The sequence below is a fragment of the Leptopilina heterotoma genome, unplaced genomic scaffold (assembly GCF_015476425.1).
Source record: "Leptopilina heterotoma isolate Lh14 unplaced genomic scaffold, ASM1547642v1 Lhet_80, whole genome shotgun sequence".
NCBI classification, from domain to species: domain Eukaryota; kingdom Metazoa; phylum Arthropoda; class Insecta; order Hymenoptera; family Figitidae; genus Leptopilina; species Leptopilina heterotoma.
In genome coordinates, this window is record NW_025111181.1 from 1,403,896 (window position 1) to 1,426,735 (window position 22,840).

Below are 22,840 nucleotides of genomic sequence, written 5' to 3' on the forward strand. Positions count from 1 at the left end.
AAAATAACACCAAAATGGATTAAAATAACACTAAATTGGATAATTTTAATCCTTTTTGGTGTTATTTTAATACCTAACGATTTACCGTATTGTTAAGAGTCCAAAATTGAAATTAAGAAAGCCACATGAGTTACAATCTTTAAAAGAGTCTTATGAGTTCAAACTTTAAAAATTTACTTCATAAAACAGTTTAAAAAGTATAAGAGTTTCAAGAATTATTTTTTTTTCTCTATGCCAAAAAATTATTGGAAGTTAAAAAGATTTAAGAGTCTTATGAGACAAAAGTTTTAGTTCACAAAAAAGTTTGAAAATTAAAATTTTCAGGAATTAAATGATTTTACCACGCGAAAAAAGACTTTATTACTTAAAATATTTAAAAGAATCTTATGAATGCAAAATAAAATCAAAAGTTTATTAAAAAATTCGAAAAATCGGAGACTCATGAATTAAATGTTTTTTCCATGCTAAAAAAGAAAGCTTTAAGAGTTAAAATATTTGAAAGAGTCTTATGAGTTCAAAGTTTTAGTTGATGAAATATTTCGAAAATTAGAGGAGTTTCAAGAATTAAATGGTTTTTAATGTCAAAAAAGTATTAGGGAGTTAATATATTTAAGAGTCTTATGAGTCTAAAGTTTTAGTTCATCAAAAAGTTCGAAAAGAGTAAGAGTTTTAGGAATTAAATGTTATTCAATACCAAGAATAAATTTGAAAAGAGTCTTATGACTTCAAAATTTTAGTTTATAGAAAATTCCAAAAATTCAGAGTTTTAAGAATTAAATCATTTTCCAATCCTAATAAAGAAAGCTTTAAGAGTTAAAAGATTTGAATGAGTCTTATGAGTTCAAAGTTTTAGTTTATAAAATATTTCGAAAATTAAGAGTTTTAAGAATTAAATCATTTTTCAATGCCATAAAAGAAAGCCATATATGAGTTAAACTATTTGAAAGAGTCTTATGAGTTCAAATTTTAAAGTTTTAGTTTACAAAAAATTCTAAAAGTAAGAGTTTCATGAATTAAATATTTTTTCCATTCGAAAAAAGATTTATTAGTTAAAATATTTAAAATAATTTTATGAATTCAAAAGTTATTATTAAAAGTTCATTAAAAAGTTGCAATATTTTAAAGAGTCTTATGAGTTCCAACTTCAAAGGTTTAGTTCATTAAAAATTCCGAAAAGTAAGAGATTCATGAATTAAACATTTTTTCAATGCCAAATAAGAAAGTCATATGAGTTAAAATATCTGAAAGAGTCTTATGAGTTTAAAGTTCAACATTTCAAAGAATTAAATCCTTGTTCAACGACAAAAAAGAAATCTTTATGACTTAAACAAATTAGAAGTCTTTTTGAGTCCAAACTCTAAAGTTTTAGTTCATAAAAAAGTCCGAAAAGTATAAGAGTTTCTTGAATTCAATCTTTCTTTAATGCCAAAAAAGTAATAAGAGTTAAAAAATTTAAAATGAGTCTTATGAGTTCAAAAATTTAGTTCATAACTTTGTTGAAAATTTTTTCTTCATTCACAAGACTCATAATAGTTGCATAAAATTAAATTTCTGTGACTCTTGCTTTAGTTTTCGCAACTTTTAAATTTAAAATTCTAAGTTCCTTATAAATTTTTAATTCTTATTTCCTCAAATATCAAGTTAATTAGACTCTTAGTTTTAAGACCCTCTTAGTTATTCTATAACAAATACTTAGATACTAACCAAGTATTTAAAAGTGCAACTCTCAGATACTTTTAAAGGGTATAATTAATGAAACTTTTACTTTTCGTATATTATATATCGTTCTGGTATCGTTTTGGTGAAAAAAAGAAACGAGAATTTCAATTAACTTGAGATGTCTGGAAGCTCCTTGAAGCGATGAGCTTTAACGTTTTTACTCTCTCTTTCTCATCCGTGTAATCGAAAACTAGTGATTACGGCTGTGGCTAATTAAGAAACGATTCGTGCACCGCAGCTGGCGCAAATGGCGACGCTACTTGGAAACTCTTTTTGACTCGTGGAACCAGCATAAGGTCGACGAATAAGAGACGTTAAAGCACAGGTGGATGATAAACGCTCTTCATTGAACGATTTTATTTTTTATTTTACGTATTTAGTCGTATGTATACTGTACTTAACTGTATAATAGTCAATTTCATCAAGTTAATTTTAATTGTTAATTTTATTCAACTATTTTGTTATTAAGCAATAAAAAATGAATTTTTTTCGAAATTACACATATAATTTTACATCCAGAGAATTTTAATTAAAAAATTTTTAAAAAATTAAATAATTTTATTTGAACTAAATATATTTTATTTGCATCAAATAAAAGTATATATATTTGCATCATATAGTGTTCTTCATTCGTTTCAAATAGAAATTTTATTCGGCACAAATAAAATATTTTGTTTAAATAAAAAATAAAATTATTTAATCAAATAAAATTTGTTTTAACCGCTATAGTAAAAAGTTATAGACTTTGAGTAAAATATAATTTTTGTCTGGCTAGATATGCATCTATAGTAAAAATTCTGTTAATTTTTGAAATTATAACGGACTTTCGTATTGTTAAGTTTTTTATTTTTTAATTTTCGTTATTAGAATTTTTATGATCTTAAGAGAGCATTTATGGGATCTTTGAAAATAAACCGAGAGGATATATGTTATAGAGATCGGAAATAGACTAACAGACCTTTTCGAAGAAGGGTGTCTAGTAGTCTGATAGTCTCCGAATGGGTCAGCACCGGAAGCACAAAAGCTCCCTATCAGTAAGTCGGGATCAGTACTGTCAGCTCCAAATGCTTGTCATTGTAGTTTGCGGCTGTAGGAGAAAAAAAACAAATAGCTCCCTCTAGTTCCGAAACTTATATGTACTGTACTTAAAGCAAACACAATAAGGTGTTGGAAAGTAGAAATAGTAATTTTTGTTAAAATTTATATTTATTTATTTAAATTTATATTTTATTCAAATTCATAAAAAATCTTATTAAAATTAAATACTTAGTATATTCTTTTTATTTGAAGTAGAAAAAATATTTAGTATTTTAAATTAGTGACTGATTTTTTGCTTTTGAATTAGTAAGCTTTACTTGTATAACTATAGTAATTTCTACTAAAAATTAATAAATTTTGATAGTAAATAGTAATTTCTACTAAAAATTGGTAAATTTTAGTAGTAAAGTAAATAGTAATTTCTATACTATTTAATTAGTAAAAATCCTTAATTCAAAAGCTAAAAGTCAGCTTTACTATAAAATAGTCATTTCTATCTATAAATTAGTAAATTTTACTAGTAAATAGTAATTTTTACTAAAAATGAGTAAACTTTAATAATAAATAGTAATTTCTACTAAAAAAAATGGTAGAATTTACTAGTAAATAGTAATTTCTACTAAAAAATTGGTAAATTTTATACTATCAAATAGTAATTTACACTAAAAATTTGTAAATTTTAATATGAAATAGTAATTTGTGCTGAAAATTGGCAAATTTTACTAGTAAATAGTAATTTCTACTCAAAATTAGTCAATTATATTAGTAAATAGTAACTTCTACTAAAAATTAGTAAACTTGAATAATAAATAGTCAGTTCTGCTAAAAAATGGTAGAATTTACTAGTAAATAGTAATTACTACCAAATATTAGTAAATTTTACTGTCAAATAGTAATTTATACTAAAAATTTGTAAATTTTAATATGAAATAGTAATTTGTGCTTGAAATTGGCAAATTTTACTAGTAAATAGTAATTTCAATTAAAAATTAGTAAATTTCATTAGTAAATAGTAACTTCTACTAAAAATTAGTAAAATTTACTAGTAGATAGTAATTTTTACTAAAAATTAATAAAATTTACTATAGTAAATAGTAATTTCTACTTAAAATTAGTAAACTTTACTAGTAAATAGTAATTTTTATTCTATATTTAATAACTAAAAATTCCTAATTCAAAAGCAAAAATTCAGTCACTAATTCAAATTAGTAAACATTTTTACTAATTCAAATTTAGATAGTAAATAAAGGAGTAAATAAACAAAAATAATTGGTAGTTAATTAGTTATGATTAATAGACAAGAAAATTAAAATTTCAGTAGATAAATAACTTTCTTCTGAAATATTTTTCCATGTCAGTCTATAAAAAGGGAAATATAATAAAAATTTCTGTCGCTTAAAAAAAATTTAAATTTATGCCTATCGTGTTTTTTAACAGTATAGATTTGGAAAAAGTAGATAACATATTGAGTTTTCTTAATGAGACTGAAGAATAATAAAATTAAAATAATTCTGTTTTGAAAATGTTGTCACCCTGAGCTTGCTGTTGAAAATGAAAAGATAAGCCCGTGGTGCGACAGGAAAATGATTTTTAGATAGAAAATCAAAATTCTAAATTGACTTGTCCTTTTATCTTGTTTAAAATGAATATCAGAGCGTGCGATCTCTTTTACCAGATTCCACTAATTATGGGGCGTGTACATAACAAAGGGAATCTGTACCATATGCTGTTTTGTCCTCTTGAAATCTCAAAGTTTCATCTCCGAAAGAAATTAAGATACCCCGCAATTAAAACTACTAATAAAATAAAACAAACTTCAAAACAAAATTTCTTCTAATCTTCAATTATAATTCAATGAGTAATTTATTTTTTCTTCTATTTTTTAAATTTGTTTTCTTTACTATTTTTTTTATTTTTTTTACTATTAATTTTAAAAACATAAAATAAATAAATAAATAAATAAATAATTAAATAAATAAATAAAAATAATAATTAAATAATAATAAAAAAATAATTAAAAATAATAAATAAAATAAATAAATAAAAAATATAGAAATAAAAACAATGAATAATTATTATTTTTAACATTCGCGAGAAAAAACTGTTCTTCTCCTATATAGTTAATTTTGAGCTAAAATTGTTTCTATTTTATAGCGAAAAAAAATATTCGACATTATTTACAGTTTATTTTATTTCGATTTTTGCAAAAACAATAACGATGAATCGGTTTATGATAATTGTTGTATTATATTATTACATATATATATATTTATAGATTGGGCAATAAACGTGAATGCTCGTAAATGCTTACACAAAATCGGTGAACCGGTTAACCGGCAATTAGCCGATCTCGCTCGTAAATGTAAATTAGCCGAGGCCGATTTGTCCGGAAACCGAAAAGAGTAAATTATCACGATGTAAGGGACAGGTGAGCGGATGCTTGGTTAGAAATGTATAAGGGAATTGGAGGGGTGAAGAAGAAGAGAGAGAGTGAGTGAGTGAGAGAGAGAGAGATGAGGGTAACTTAACTTGCGTGGGTGTAACATATATAGCGATATAGGAAGCAGGATCTCATCGTTTACCGAGCGACACGCTGACCGGGTGCGGTCATTCCGTTCCGGCGATATTCCTTCGCTTAGGAAACAACCGGAAAGCTTAACAAACCATCGTTTTACTATATATATATGCATACAGTCATCAACGAAATTTCTGGAATTTTACTCATTATTTTCACTTTCAATTTGTCATAAATTATATATATTCATTATTAAAAATTCGAAATATTGTGACGTCTCTTTAATGAGATAAGTCGTTCAGTGGATTGAGGCATGTGTAATATTGTTTACACCTTACGTATTTGGAATACTCCAAATCATTATACATTTTAGTGTTTTTTTTTAAATTTTAACATTAAATCCAAAAATTCAAAAATTTTTGTAACTCTTACTTATAAACTCTAATTTTTAAACTTCCAAAGTCCCTCAGTTTTCTTATATATATTTAGGACTCTAAGTTTAAATAAATACATAAATAAGAGTTTCAAAACTCTTAAAACTCTAACTTGGTAAGCTCTATAGAACTCTAATAGAGGTTTTATGGTAAAAATCGAACCTTTAGTTCCAATTTAGTTCGTTAGGTTTAAAACAAAAATTTTGAGGGATCCAAAGAATTTTTAGAATTAAGAGTCTTTTCTAAAAAGTAAGAGTTACAAAAATCTTAAGCTTTTTGTAACTCTTACTTCTAAACTCTGATTTTTAAACTTCCAAAGACCCTCAGTTTTCTTACATTTAGGACTCTTAGTTCAAATTAATGCATAAATAAGAGTCTCAAAACTCTTAAAACTCTAACTTAGTAAGCTCTATAGAACTCTAATAGAGCTTTTACGTTAAAAATCGAAGTTCTAGTTTAGTTCGTTAGGTTTGAAGTGAAAATTTTGAGGGATCCAAAAAACTTTCAAAATTATGAGTCTTTTCTAAAATGTAAGAGTCTAGAAAATTATAAATGTAAACTATAAATGTAAAATAATGAATTAGAATAAAATAATAATACAATGGTAGAAAATGATGTAAAATGATTTTTTAATTTACTAAAAGATCATTTTACATCATTTGACACCACTTTACATCATTTAAAAGATCATTTTACACCGCATGATAAAAGAAACCTACTTTCCAAAAAAATAATGAAAAAAAGAATAGAATATGTACAAAATGAGTAATAATTTATCGAGGCTCAAAAAAAAGAGTGTCTCCTCTACTTTTCCTAGATACTCGGACATTTTGAATAGCAGTAAACGAGCTGACCGATTTTCCTGGATGAAAAAGCATTTCAAGAACGATCGTATGATGTTTCGCATGCATTCCAGAGAGTAAAAGAGAGAGAGAGAGAGAGAGAAAGAGTCGAATGAACCGGACGCTCGGTTACCACCGACGCCAACGCTACGAAGGGGGATGATGGACAGGATGGGCATTTTCCAGCAGCGTGTGTTTGGTCTCGTGTATACAGTGAACACACGCTCTTTCTCTCTCCCATCGTCCGTATGTCGAAACGAGGTCCATGCAGGACCTGTCACGTCTCTCGACCTCTACCCTCTCTCTCCTTCTGCACCATCACCAACACTTTCGCACACACACACACACACACATACATTTCCAAACCCTCTTTTTCTCCCGTACAGTATACGTATACATATATACACGTACTCTAATATAGGTTGGCTTGACCAAGTGCAGTGTACGTTGGGAACCGAGTGGCTCGACGGCTTGGTTTTTAGTTAATACCCCCCAACCCTTTTACCAACGTACTGTGTACCTCATATGACCAACCACGTCGATCGACTTTCCCTCAGTGATCGTAATCGTTGTCGGCTGCTATTACCTACACGCTTCGATCTGCAGGATTTCATTAATTTTCGAAACGACGTGCTTTATAAGAGAGAAACTCGAAATCCTCAGATGATAAAAAAAAAGTTGATTAAGGACTAATCGACTACCTTTCTGATTGAGCTTTTCAATAATCCTCTATTTAGCTTATATATACATATAGAACAAAAGAGATGTGTCCAACAAAAAAAAAATAAAAGAGTCACTTCTATTGTTCGTCCGCAACCTACTTTGTATTTGTAGCTTCGAATAAATATATATAATTGGAAAGGAATTTATTGTAATATACAATATAATTAAACATTATTTCTAGCCGGAAACAAATTTATTTTCAATTTATTTCTTCTCATTTCGTTTAATTTTTATTTATTTCTTTTTATTTCTGCATATTTCGATGCATTGCAATTTAATTCATTTTTAGTTCATTTCAATTCGATTTTTCAGATCATTTTCATTTGTTTTTTTCAATTTATTTAATTTCAATTCGTTTATTTCACTTTATTTTATTTCAATTCGTTTCATTTTAATTAATTTTAAAGAGTGTAAGTTAATTAATTAAATTAATTAATTTTAAAGAGTGTAAGTTAATTAATTAAATTAATTAATTTTAAATCAATTTATTTTATTTAGATTCAATTCAATTCGTTTTTCAATTCATTACAATTCAATTTGTTTTATTTGAATTGTTTTCAAGTAAATTCGTTTCATTTTAATTAATTTTAATTAATTTTAAATCAATTCATTTTATTTAGATTCAATTCAATTATCGTTTTTCAATTCATTTCATTTCAATTCAATTCGATTTATTTCACTTCATTTTATTTCAATTAGAATCATTTTAATTCATTTCAATTAATTTAAAATCAATTCATTTTATTTAGATTCAATTCAATTCGTTTTTTTTTCAATTCATATTTTATTTAGATTCAATTCTATTTATTTTATTTCAATTCGTTTCATTTTAATTCATTTCAATTAAATTCATTTTATTTAGTTTCAATTCAATTCGTTTCATTATAGATTAATTCGAATTTAAGTAGAATTTTTAAAACTAAGAATCATAAAACGCATAGAACTTAAATTTAAACTCTTAGAACATGAAGAGCTTTAAGGAAAGAACCAGTTTTAAAAACTTTAATAATTGAAACTTTGAACTTGAACTAAAACTCTTTGAATTTACAAATTTAAGAACTAAAAAAAATATATATAACTTTTAGAGTCTCAGAAACTAAAAATCAAAATAAGACTGAACCTCTTAGAATTTGGAACTTTTAGAACGAATCTTTAAAACTTTCATCTTAACTCAAAGTATATTAAAATACTTCCACATTCTGGATTCTAAAACTCTTAGAACTAATAGCATGAAAAATAAAACATTTGAGAATTTATATCCTTAGAAACTCAAACTCTTAGAACTTAAATATCTTACACGGAAAAAAATAATTCGGAAATAGTTCCTCAATTCGTTCCGAAATTGAGGATATGAGCAAAAGTCGGTAATTATTATAGAGCTGTTATTTGGAAGAAATGTCGAACTTTCAAAATAGATATTCAGGAATTGTATGGTAAGAACTCGGTATTTATGTGATAGTTTTTACGAAATGTAGCGGCTGAGTATTTCAGATAGTCTGGACGGTAGAACTTCCGATGAGTTCGGGAGAAATTCAGAGGGTCGCTTCATATATGAAGAAGCTCTTATAAGGGCTACAGAATAGTTCCGGAACAATTCCGTAGCAAAGAAAATAAAAAAAAGAAGTTGTGTATACGCGTATATACTTGATCGACATTCGTCAAGCAAGGCGAACTGTGATTGGTTGAGGATGATACACACACATACATACATACATAATACACTTATAGCTACCTACATATATTCTAACGCACACATAATTTATACACAAATAAACGCAAATACACGACGCATTGAATCGCACGCTGGTTGTAGGGACCTGGGAAGTCTCTTATATACTAGACTTTACTTTTATTCAGCGCTTGTGAGAAACGAGGTCGGCACATCTTTTCTTTCGATGAAGTTCGGGAATTATTATGAAATTTAAACTGGAGTTCTCCTTGATTAGACGCTTGTAAATACTATTTTAGAAGAAATATAATTTCTACGACAAAATTTCGATAATATTATAGACCAGTCCTGTATTTCTCCAGGAATTTTTTTCAATGCTGATTTTGAAAGTCTCACAAAAACCGTTTCGTAATTAGTTCGGAACGATTCAGATATACTTACATTGAATTTCTAAAAATTTCTGGAACTTTGCACAAATCCTCAATTATGGAACAAATTCAGGAATTCTTACAGAATTTATTTTTTCCGTGTAGGAATTTAAACTCCTCATCTTAAACTCTTAAATTTAAACTCTTAAACTTAAAACTCTTAACTTAAAACTCTTAAAGTATTAAGAACTTAAACTCATAGAACTGTCAAATATAGGAACATAGACTTTTCTAGAATTTAGACCTTTGAAAGTAAACTCTTTGAATTTCCAACAATTGAAACTGACACTCTGAGAACTTAAAGTCTTAAAAACTAAAATTATTCGAACTTCGAACTTTACGAACTTAAACTCTTAGAACTCAGAACTTTAATAATATAAAAAGGCTTCAAAAAAATTTTAGGTACTTTAACTAAAAAATATTTAGAACTGTCAATGTTTTAACTAAGACTCTTAGAACTTACGTGTTACGGACACACCAAAAATTAAATTACATACGACAAAAGTAACACACAACTACTCGACAAGACAGATAATACTAACTTACTGAACCTTACTATACTTTAGGCGACAGTACAAGTAAGGACATTTTTAGCACTTACAGTACCCACGTACAGAGACAAGATGCACCGAAAGGGTCCAGGTATAGACAACACCTCGACTACGGGTGGCACAAAACAGTACAAAAATATCCTTTGACAAGATCAGACGTGACGAAGCGTGACAGATCTTTCAATACAAATCAACCGACGCGACGCTTAAACTTAACTCTTTTACAAATCCAATTATATTCAAATACACCCAAAACACTTAACCCTTTGTAAGCATTATAAGTAAATAAAGTGCAATTTTGTTGTAATATGTAAAGTGTAAAATCTGTGTTTAATTATTTGTGTTAATTACCGCTCCCTTTGCATTCACATAATAAATTCCCAAAACATTGGTCCTTCGAGCCGGATCCTATCGCGATGGATCCACCACGTGCGAGACTGTGACATGTGTAAAGACATTACATGTGAGAACACGCGTGTGAAAATAGACGAGTTTATGTGTGAAAGTAAAGGACGCCATACCAAGCGTCAGTCAAGCCAAGCGTCGGTAAGCTAGGATAGAGACAAGGACAGAAAAGTGCCTGTAGTTGAAGTGGTGTAGTGACTAACACAAACGCGGCAGTGCACGGACGTACAGTACAGACAGTGCTTAGTGCGTGGGACCATACCTGAAGTGTCAGGTACACGTACGTTGTGTGTGTGTGTGTGTAGTGGTAGACAAACTGTGCCCAAAGAGACCTCAGACAGAGATAGACTGTGAGTGACTGTGAGTGAGTGAGACATAGCGTTACTATGCCAGGATCTATGCATTCTACCGCAAGGAGTGAGAGGGGCGAGACTGACCCCAACCACGATAAGACTCTGACGCCAGGAGAAACGGAACTACGCCGCAGCTCTAGAGCAAATAAGGGTGCACCACCCTTACGGTATGATCATATGTTAAACAAACACGTCGAAGTTACATCGCGACAAAAAACGGTTAGTGGCGGAATTTCAAGTAAAATGTCTTCAAACGCGTCGTCAATTAATTCGCGAACGTCAAACGCGAGTGTTATAGCACGACAAAAATTAGAAATTGAATTGAAACGGCAAGAAGAACTTGCAATAATCGACCGTAAACAGGCTGAAAGAGAAGCCGAAATCGCGCGAGCACAAGCTAACCACGAGAAACAAATAATTGAATTGCGGGCGCGTCTGGCAGAAGCAAAATTAAATGAAAACGCGGAATCTCGGTCAACGGCTAGCAATTTAGCGAATACTCAGTAAAAACAGCGAGTTCAAAACGCTCAAAGGTTACGAACTGGCTAAACAAACAAAACGTGAACAAAGACGACGTAAAGTTGGTTCAATACGGTGACCAAAGACGTAAAGACGACAAGCGAGTAGACAATCGCGAACCGCCGAACGTAATCGTACCACATACGCGAGACAAATATATGGCTCGACAAGCCATCGGAAAAGACTTACCGACTTTCAAAGGATCCACGGCCGATTGGATCCTATTCGAAAGAATATTTTACCAAACGACGGAAGCGTGTGGGTTTTCGTCGGCGGAAAATATGCTACGGTTGCAAAAATGTTTGCAAGGAGATGCTTTGGACGCGGTTAGAGCTCTAATAATGACGACGAACGTGGAGCGCGTAATAGACGTTTTAAGACGGCGTTTCGGGCGAGCTGACCACATAATCGAGGATTTAATGAACAAAGCGACGAACACAGCGAGCGTTAAGGAAGACAAACCTTTAACAATGATAAGATTTGCTGAAAACGTGACTAACTTAGTAGCGACAGTCGAATCTCTCGATCAACCTGCTTACTTATCAAACCCAATTCTCATTCGACAACTAGTTAACAAATTACCCGCGACAATTAAAATGAACTGGGGTAAAAGGGCCGCAAAGGACCACAGCGGCACAAATTTACTCAGTTTCGCGAGCTGGATATCTGAAGAGGCAGAAGCCGCGAGCGCGATATACCAACCGCTACCACCGGAAAAGGAAAAAAGCGAAAAACGTGTTTTATCGTGTCGCGAGGAAAACATCGACGAAAAGAAAAGAAAATGCCACTTCTGTAATAAAACTTCGCACCAGACAAGTGCGTGCTTCAATTATCTTAAGTTGTCGGTCGACGATAGATGGGCATGAGTAAGGAAAAAACGTATATGCTTTGGCTGTTTATCGCCTAGTCATAGCATCAAATTATGCAAACAACCAACATGTGACAAGCCTGGTTGTACGCGAAGACATCACCCCACCCTTCACAACGATTTTCTCGAAAGACAAGCGGAAAAATCAGCGGAGAAGACGGAACCAGACACGGAAAACGACGCGGAACGTGTTAACTGTACGAGAAAGAACGCGAAACGTGTATACCTTCGCATTCTGCCAGTAACATTGAAAGGACCTGACCGCGAAATTGACACTTATGCACTACTCGACGGGGGTGCAACGGTCTCCCTGATATCCGATGACATCGCCAATCAACTTGGATTAAAAGGACCAAAACGACCTCTGATCACTTCATGGTATGACGACAGTACCAACGAAGATCGCGAGTCAAGACAAGTCAGCCTCGAGATTCGCGGGACTACGGGAAAGACCTATACGATAAAAAATGCTCGCACGACAAAAATGAAAATGCCAGGTCAGTCAATGACAGTCGATGTAGAAAAGTGGCCATATTTAAAGGACGTGGACATCCACGATCTGGATAACGCTACACCGACCATTATGATCGGCGAGGATAACTTGCACGTCAAAAAGGTTATCCAACAAATAACTGGGAAAGTGGGAACACCATTTGCAACATTGACACCGCTTGGTTGGATGGTTCACGGACCCGACAACAATGAACGAGTAGATAAGGATTTCGCCTTTCTTATCAGACAGAAAGGAAACGACGAAGAAATCAACGAACAGATTCGCGAATTTTGGACAACAGAATCGTTCGGCGTCTCACCAGTAAAAAAATCCTTAAGCTCAGTAGAAGAGCAAAGAGCCAAGGAAATAATCGACAAAACCCTGAGACGTGTGAACGACCGCTGGGAAGTAGGTTTGCTCTGGAAAACGGACCAAGAAGTTTTACCGGAGAGCCGCGAGAACGCTTTGCGACGACTCTTATCAATTGAAAGAAAGATGGCGCGCGACCCAATATTTAAAGAAAAATATAGTGAAAATATGCAAGCTTACATAAAAAAAGGATACGCGCGTAAACTCACCGACGACGAGGCGCGAAACGAAACGGACCGGACGTGGTACCTACCACACTTCGCAGCATACAACCCACAAAAACCAAAGAAACTTCGCATGGTCCTCGATGCAGCTGCGAAAAGCTATGGACTTAGCTTAAACGACCGGCTACTGAAGGGAGCAGATCTCCTTAGCTCTTTACCAGGACTACTGTTCAAATTTAGGGAAAAAAGAATCGCTATATGTGGAGACCTTCGCGAGATGTTCCATCAGGTACGCATCAGGAAAGAAGACTGCGGAAGTCAACGTCTCCTGTGGCGTGACGAAAAAACAAAGGAAATATGTACTTTGGAAATGGTTGTTATGATCTTTGGAGCTATCTCTTCTCCATACGTTGCACTAGAAGTGAAAAATCGCAACGCGGAACAGTTTAAGGAAATGTACCCAGAAGCGTGTGAAGCCATCATCGACAATCACTACGTGGACGACTTCCTCATCAGCGTAGACACCGAAGAAGAAGCCACGAGGATGCTCGACGAAGTTATACTCGTACATCGCAAAGGAGGATTCGAAATGCACAACATCATGACGAGCTCGTCGGAAGTACGAGCGGCAATTGATCCAAGCATCCTAGCACCTACGGGAAAAGGCGTCACACTGACGGACGAAAACAATACCAGAATACTCGGAGTACACTGGTCACCGGAAACAGACAGTTTCCACTTCTGTACACAATTCCCTAAACTGGATAAACAACTGACGACGGAAGTAAAGTCACCGACTAAGAGAAAGATATTACAAGTCGTAATGTCAGTTTACGACCCATTCGGCTTCCTTTCACCACTAACGATTCGAGCAAAGATACTTCTTCAAGAGATTTGGAAAGAAGGAACTCACTGGGACGAAGAAGTATCACCCGAGATTTCTAAAATATGGAATGACTGGTTAAAGGACCTGAAGAAAATTGACGAAATAAAAATACCACGTTATTACGTCGGTGGTATTGGAAAACTTAAGAATGTGCAACTTCACATATTTTGTGATGCCAGCACCCAAGCCTTCGCTGCAGCCACATATCTCAGACTAGAGGGGGACCACGGAATCCACATCACTTTAGTCACGTCAAAATCAAGAGTAGCACCAATAAAAATACTGACCGTACCAAGACTGGAGCTACAAAGTGCGGTAATGGCAGCCCGACTTTCGACGTTCATCAGACAAGAACACAAGACACAACTGGATCGGGTCGTATTCTGGTCTGACTCACAGACGGTCTTGGGATGGATACGATCCGACGCACGAAAATATCAACCATTTGTTGCTCATAGAATCGCGGAGATTCTAGATGTTACTTCGACAAACGAGTGGCGATGGATTCCGACGGAACAAAACATAGCAGACGACGCAACCAGAAGCAAGAATCAAGAACCTCTAAAACAGACCAGTCGTTGGTTTCAAGGACCTAGTTTCTTAAAACTAGAAGAGACAGAGTGGCCTGTACAAAAAATGCCGGACAGACAGTCCGACGAAATCAAGAAAGAAATGCGAAAAGAATTCTGCTTTACGACACAAGTGGAACAATGCCTACTGGACTGCAGCAAGTACTCGTCAATACAGAAGATCACGCGAGTTTGTGCCTGGATACTACGATTCATCGAACGCTGTAGAAAAAAGAAGACTACAGGGAATTCATGGGAACTAACGGGATCAGAGATTCAACGAGCAGAAGAACAAGTACTTCGTCAATCCCAAAAGGAATCATTTCCAAATGAGTGGAACCTTCTACAGACCAAAAGAGAAGTACCACCGAGTTCAAAAATTGTCTCACTTTCACCTGTGTTTAAGGACGGACTAATACGGATGAATGGACGAGTAAGCAAAGACGGATCTGGATTCCAACCAATAATATTGGATGGACGAAACCATATTGTACGATTACTGATCTTACAACACCACCGAAAAGCTGGACATCACGGAAGAGAGCGTGTCGTAAACGACCTTAGACAAAACTACTGGATAACGAGTATACGCACAGCAGTACGACGATCCTGGAATGACTGCTTGCTTTGTAAACACAGACGAGCAAAACCAGTAGCTCCCATGATGGCACCACTACCAACTCCCCGACTGCAAGACAACGTAGTGGCATTCACTGACACCGGAGTAGACTACTTCGGCCCCATGCAAGTTACCATAGGACGAAGGCATGAGAAAAGATACGGAGTCTTATTTACATGTCTGACAATTAGGGCTATTCACTTGGAAATAGCTGCCTCGCTTGACACCGACTCAATGATTATGGCTTTGCGACGGATGATGGCCCGTCGCGGCAAACCGCAGCGCATATATTCGGACAACGGGACAAATTTTCACGGCGCCTGCGAAGAACTGAGGAAAGCAGTTCTCAATCTGGACAAAGAAGAAATTTTAAAAGAAGCTGCAATGGAGAAAATCGACTGGCACTTCATACCACCCGGGAGTCCTCACATGGGAGGCTGCTGGGAACGACTCATCGGTTCAGTAAAAAGGGCACTGAATGTTTCCCTGAAAGAACGGGCACCGAGAGAAGAAGTACTACAGACACTCTTTGCCGAAGCCGAATACGCAATCAACAACAGACCACTTACCTACGTGTCAGACGACCCAGGAGACAACCGAAGTCTCACACCAAATGACTTCCTGGGACTAAAACCGGCAGCCGCACGACAAGGACGAGGACCAGGTATGCTTACGGCCTCAGATGGTGAAGCCTTACGCAGACAGTGGCGATACTCTCAGTGGCTTGCCAATCAATTTTGGCGACGCTGGATCAAGGAGTACCTACCTTCAATCAACCGGCGTGCAAAGTGGCATCGAGAGCGACCAGAAGTAAAAATAGGAGATCTCGTTGTCATCTGGGACGAGAACGCCCCTCGCAACCAGTGGAGGCGAGGACGCATATCAGCTGTACACCCAGGGAGAGACGGAAGAATCCGAGTGGCGGATGTTAATACATCAACTGGGACACTACGACGTTCCGTAAATCGACTGTGTGTCCTCGAGATACCTTAAAATGTATATCTATACTAGATATACAAGAGGGGGAATGTTACGGACACACCAAAAATTAAATTACATACGACAAAAGTAACACACAACTACTCGACAAGACAGATAATACTAACTTACTGAACCTTACTATACTTTAGGCGACAGTACAAGTAAGGACATTTTTAGCACTTACAGTACCCACGTACAGAGACAAGATGCACCGAAAGGGTCCAGGTATAGACAACACCTCGACTACGGGTGGCACAAAACAGTACAAAAATATCCTTTGACAAGATCAGACGTGACGAAGCGTGACAGATCTTTCAATACAAATCAACCGACGCGACGCTTAAACTTAACTCTTTTACAAATCCAATTATATTCAAATACACCCAAAACACTTAACCCTTTGTAAGCATTATAAGTAAATAAAGTGCAATTTTGTTGTAATATGTAAAGTGTAAAATCTGTGTTTAATTATTTGTGTTAATTACCGCTCCCTTTGCATTCACATAATAAATTCCCAAAACATTACGAATCATAAGAAATAAATTTTTCAGAACTTTCATTCTTAGAAACGAATACTCCTTGATCACTTTTACAGTCTTAGGAATTTATACTCTTAGAACTTTCAACATTAAGAACTGAAACTATTAGAAAATTTAGCTTTAGACTTTTATGCTCTTAGAACTAGAAGCCTTATAAACTAAAACTCTTAGAACCTGGAGCGTTATATAATAAAACTCTTAGAACTTTCAATCATAAGAACTGGGACTCTAAAAACTTCCAATTTTTTGGAGTTTAGTCTTCTCAATGTTTGAAATGAAAACTCTTAAAAATTTCAGCTTTAGACTTTTAAACTCTTAGAACTTAAAGCCTTACGAACTAAAACTCATAGAACCTAGAGTGTTAGATATACTAGAACTCTTAGAACTTTCAATTTTACTTTAGAAACAAAAGCTTTTTTTAGAACCTACAGAAGTATGGACTTAAATTATATAAGAATTATCAATCTGGATACAAAGACTCATAGAACCTACAGTTCTCAATAAAACTCTAGTTTTATACCTGAAGAATGGAAGTTCTATTTCCTTAGAAACGAATACTCTTTGAACTTTTACAATAGTTTCAGAACATAAACTCTTAGAACTTCCAACCTTAGATATTGAAACTCTTAGATATTCCAACCTTACAAATTCAAACTCATAGAACTTTGAATCGCAGGAACTTAAACTCTTAAAAATTACAACCATGGAAATTGAAACTATTTAAAAACTGTCAACTTTACGAATTGAAGCTCTTACACTATATATATGGAGCGTTCCAACTAAAACTCTTACAAATAAAACTCTTAGAACTTCCAAACTTAAAAACTTCAGTGTTTAAGGTTGGAAGTTCTGAGAGTTTAAGTTCTGAAACTATTGCAAAAGTTTTTCTCTTGGAACAACGAGCGCTATGGGAACTAAAACATTTTTAGGACTAATTACGAATTCGAGGTCAGTTTTTCAAAATTCAAAATGGCGGATCCAATATGGCGAAAAAAGAATAACTGATAACTGCACCGATCACAATACGCATATGATCGGTATATCAGCCCCCGATCTTTAGACATTCAACTCTGATATAACGAATCGTAAATTGTTGCGATGGCTGCACCGGAAGTTGGTGGGTGGAAAAAAAAAAGAAAAATTTTCCCGTCGATATGGTTTCATACATACGGTGAATCATATACATGTATCTATATGTATATAGTATATAAACTATATAGCAGTGCGCACTTCGCGGTGTTCAGGGTGTTGGGGATGGTTCACCAGAGTGTACCACACACCGAGAGAGGGTCAAGCGCGCGCGGGGTTGCCAATAGTAAAGAGGTGAGGGGGCTGGGGGTGAGTTTTTGGGCACTCTGTGTATGCGTGAGTGGTGGAATTGTGGGTGGAAAAGGGGTGCTCAGTGGTGGTTCCGCTATGGTGAGGGTATTTGTTGGCGCGAGTGGCTAGCCAGTCGGATTACCACCAGTGGGGGGGGGGGGGGTGATGGGTAGCCGCGCAAATCGAGAGAGTGGGAGAGAGTGTGTAGAGATAGTGTTCATATATATGCGGGGTTGAACTTTCAAGGAGGGAGAAAATACTCTCCCTCCCGCGGGCATATATGCAGTGCCACACTCGACGAAAAATGTAGCCAGAGAGCGACCGCGCCGCTGGAAAATTTACACGCAACACGAGGGCAAATGTTGAATGGCGAGGGTTAAAAGAGCATTGCTAATGGCCCTGCTCGGTTATTTTGTGGATTTTTATAATACGACTCCCCCCTCCTCCAAAACATGTAGTCCCACTCTTGCACATCACTCTCTTTCTGTCTCACTCTCTCTTTCCTTTTTTTGGCTATTCGATACATTTTCTCTCTAACTCGCCTGCATTTTTTTCATGTCCACTATACTGCAAATCCCGTGGCCTTCGTGTGTTCTCGTTTGTACTCTATTTACTCGCAGATCGTTTCACGAGCTTATCAGCTTCATAAATCGTTCAGAACTTTGTTTCGTCGGTTCGCTTTTCTTCAAATTGGAATTGTTTTTCCTTTTTGAGTTTTATATGCTCGACTTTTTTATTTTTCGAAAGGTTAATTTACTTTCTAAATCAATATTATTCTATTGTATATTTCTAAATTTGATAAAAAAAAATCGTTAGACAAAAATTTTCTTAGGAATTGAAACTATGACAGCTGGCCGATCAACAGCGGCGTGACGCGCATGCGTCAATTCTCGGTATTCGCGCTTGCGCACTACGTCGTTGCGGTGCGCAAACGATCAACGACGTGGTGCGCAAGCGCGAATACCGAGAATTGGCGCATGCGCGTCATCCACAATTTCTTGGATCTTTATTCTTCATCTTACATTAATATTACAACAGTATGAAAATAATTTAAATAGAGAAGTAATATTAATTTCTCTCCTAATATTAAACTTTTCTATTGTTTATTCTTTTTGTACAGTAAAAATAGAATCAAGCACCCACGTGTAATAACAAACTATTTTTTAGTTGGAGTGCAGTTTTTTTAAAACGTATTTTCTTAAAATTTTTTTTCTGATAAAGGTAGATTTCTAAAAGCTTTTTTCTAATTGAGGTGATTTTCTTATTTTTTTTTCTTCTAATAAATGGTCACTTTCTACAAATTTATTTTTCTAATAAAGGTAATTTTCTAATTTTTCTTTAGTTCTTTGAAAAAAATATTTTTGAGATTTCGTTAAAAAATTATAATTAAAAATAGAAATTATGCAAGTTTTAAAATAATCTAGTTAAAATTTAAAAATCGTAATTAACAAATGGAAATTATAGAGATTTTTTTTTTCTAAAGATATAATTAAAATTTTCTAAAAAAGTGTTTTATAAATAAATGAATTCTGGAAATTTTGGTATAAAATTGATGCAAATTATTATTTTTGTTTTTCAAAGAAGAACAAAATTTTGTTAACAAATTGTGTTAAAAATTAGTAATTTTATAACATTTTTTCTTCATTTTCAAAAAGAAACTTTATAATTTTTTGAACAGAATTCTTATTGAGAAACAGAAAATATGCAAAATAGTTTCTATTTCTTAATTTTAGTTTTTTTCACAACTTTATAATTTTTATAAAAATTATGGAATTTTAAAAATTTTTGGAAAATAAATATGAGAAATCATAATAACTTTTAAGAAAAACTTTTTTTAAAAATCAAAACTTGTTAGAAAAACATTTTTTTACAAAACATTCATTAGAAATCGTTTTTTAAGACAAAAAGGATTAGGAAAAATTTTTTTTTAGAAAAAGTGACTACTAACCTATTTTTTGATTATCAAGAGCTATTTTATAAAATGATAAAAACGTTTTTTTTCTTATATTTTTATTAATTTATAAAATAGCTCTTGATAAATAAAAAATTAACTATACTATATAATTAAGATATTTAAAAATTTCAAATTCAAACTTTTTTGAAATTAAACAACTTTTTTTAAAGTATTGTTATAAATTATGAAGATACCGATAAAACTTTTATTTTAAAAGAATATTGTTACTCTAACTTCTTTAAAATTATTTTCATCATTTCAATTCAATTATTATTTTCTAGAATTTTTAATTATTTTTATGAAAATAATTGAATTTCTATAAAAAAAATTTATTATGTTTGAAAATAATTAAATTATTGCGAAGAAATTTTTAAGAAATTTGTAAATAATTAAATTCTTGTGGAATTTTTATTATTTAGAAAAATAATTAAATGTTTGCGTACAATTTTATTAGAAATTTTTTTTAAATTGATTTCATTTTGGAAAATTTTATTGAAATAGTAGATATTGAATATCATTGAAATCAGAAAGTTTTTTAAAAATAATTTGAAATTAGGACACAAATTTTATAAACAATTTTTTAAATAATTCAATTTTTTCGACGAATTTTAATAATATTTTAAAGAATAATTGCATTTTTCGAGAAATTTGATTAGAATTGAATTAAAAATAATTGAAATTCTGCTATGAGTTTTATTCTTAATGAAAAAAATTGAATTCCAAAAAACAATTCTATAATTTATGAAAACAATTGAATCCCTGTGAAGAATTTTAATATTTACGAAAATAATTGAATTATTGCAAAGAATTTTATTATTTATGAAAATAATTAGAAAATTGAATTATTTTCATAAATAATAGAAGAATTTTATTATTTTTGAAAACAATTGAATTCTCAGAGAGAATTTTATTATTAAAAAAAATTGAGAATAATTGAATTCTTTCAAAAAGTAATTGAAATCCTGCGATGAGTTTATATAGGGTAAGTGTGGGTATTTCTGCGAATTTTTAGTGTAGGTTAACTTTGCGAAGCTCGTCTAAGTTTACGAAAAAATAAAATGCAGTTTTTTCAATTACAAATTAAAGTTCAATTATTATATTTTCCAAATCATTAAACTCAATCAAATTTCGTTACTTATTTGTATTTAAAAAAGTAAATTAAAAACTAATTGTCAACACATGTATTATTGTTGACTCGCGATTAATATTGTGTGACATTTATCAAGGAAACACCAATTATTGTGCGAGCATTATTGCAGAAAATCAGGTGTCGCATAGCGCGCTGGTTGTCAAAAAAGAGGTTATGTTTAGTATGTGTTGCGCAGTAAACGTATTTAAAAATCGCAATAATGCTAACATGCAGTAAAAATTCTGCTACTAATATAGTTTTAAGTATTATTAATTGAAAATCAATAATATATGGGTAAATTAATATATTTTTCAAATAATAAAGTGTACTTCTTTGATTAGTAACACTGAAACGTGTATACTATAGTGAATATTGGAAATATCAATGGTTTTTAATATGTATTCATGACTGCCATATTTGATAATTTCACAGAATTCTGTCATAATATATTTCAAATTTAAATAAATAAATAAATAATTGTCGGAATGTACATTTTTATGAGCTATTCTATCAAGTAAGATTCAAAATAATTTTTGTAATTATTTTGAAAAAATTAGGCGTGTATTTCAAAATGAAAATAATAATTTTTTAAAAATCGCAATAATTGTGTCACTCGCAGGAATACCCACACTTACCCTATTTAAAAAAAAATAATTGAATTTTTGCAACGATTATTATAAAAATTAAAAAATTATATTTTTAAAGAAATAGTTTTTTTCAAAAAATTTTATGAAAATTGTGTTTTAAATAATTAAATTTCTTTGAAAATGGTATATTATTTATTAAAATAATTGAATTCTTTCAAAAAGTAATTGAAATCCTGCGATGAGTTTATGCTTTTTAAAAAATAATTGAATAGAAAAAAAAACCAAAGAAAAATTTTATATTTAAACTCAGAGCCAACCATAGGTTATTTATTTGTTTTAAATAAAAATTTTATTCGACGTAAATAAATAATACATTTGAGCCATATAAAATTCTATTTAAACCATTTAAAATTTATTTGAAACAAATAAAAAGTCTAGTTATGGTTCTGAGTCAAAAAAATCTTTTCTCTGGGTTAATATTTTTTGAAATACTTTCGACATATATTTAGAATACTTTTCGGAATATTTGGAGAACATTTGAAGAAAAAAAGGAGGGAAAAAGAGTACAGGGGGTAAAAATGCAGAGATAACGTGAAGGTGTCAGGAGGACGACCCTAGAAAATGTAACGTTAACCCAGTGAAATAGATACATATATACAGTGAGAATGGATCGAATGAAGGGTGCGACGAGAAATTGCAAATGTGCGAGGGGGCTCACAAAATATACTGAATCTGAATGGATGGTTACACCGTTTTTCTAAGGATATCAAATTGAGACAAAAAAAAGTATCAAAATTGTTGCATCGTAACAATTTTGATACATTTTTTGTCTCAATTTGATACCCTTAAAAATATATATTTCCTCCATTGGACCCTTCTAGGAAATCGATGACTATAAACCTCTCGAGGTTCATAGTTGAAAAAGAAAAAAAATTAAATTCATCATAAAGACCTGACATAGGCTAAATAGCAAACTATCCATATCTCTTCATCATGTTTTGTGTCCCAAAAATTTTCCCATCCCATCGAAAAAGCGCGGCGCCCTTATCGCGCGCGCGATACAACGACTATAACAGCTATAGGCATATAGTATAGCTCGGCACTCCGCAAATTTTCAACCCACGTATTCGAGCTCGTTTTTGCTGCGTCTACCGTCAGATCAATGG

The 22,840-nt window shown here is 32.5% G+C and overlaps 1 protein-coding gene across 1 annotated transcript; it reads left to right on the forward strand.

Moving 5' to 3' along the window:
* Positions 1 to 11,354: 11,354 nt before the first annotated feature.
* On the forward strand, positions 11,355 to 16,157 carry LOC122511116. Its single transcript, XM_043626176.1, has 2 exons — positions 11,355 to 12,016; positions 12,104 to 16,157. The coding sequence occupies exons 1-2, from the start codon at positions 11,355 to 11,357 to the stop codon at positions 16,155 to 16,157; spliced, it is 4,716 nt and encodes a 1,571-aa protein (XP_043482111.1).
* Positions 16,158 to 22,840: the final 6,683 nt, after the last annotated feature.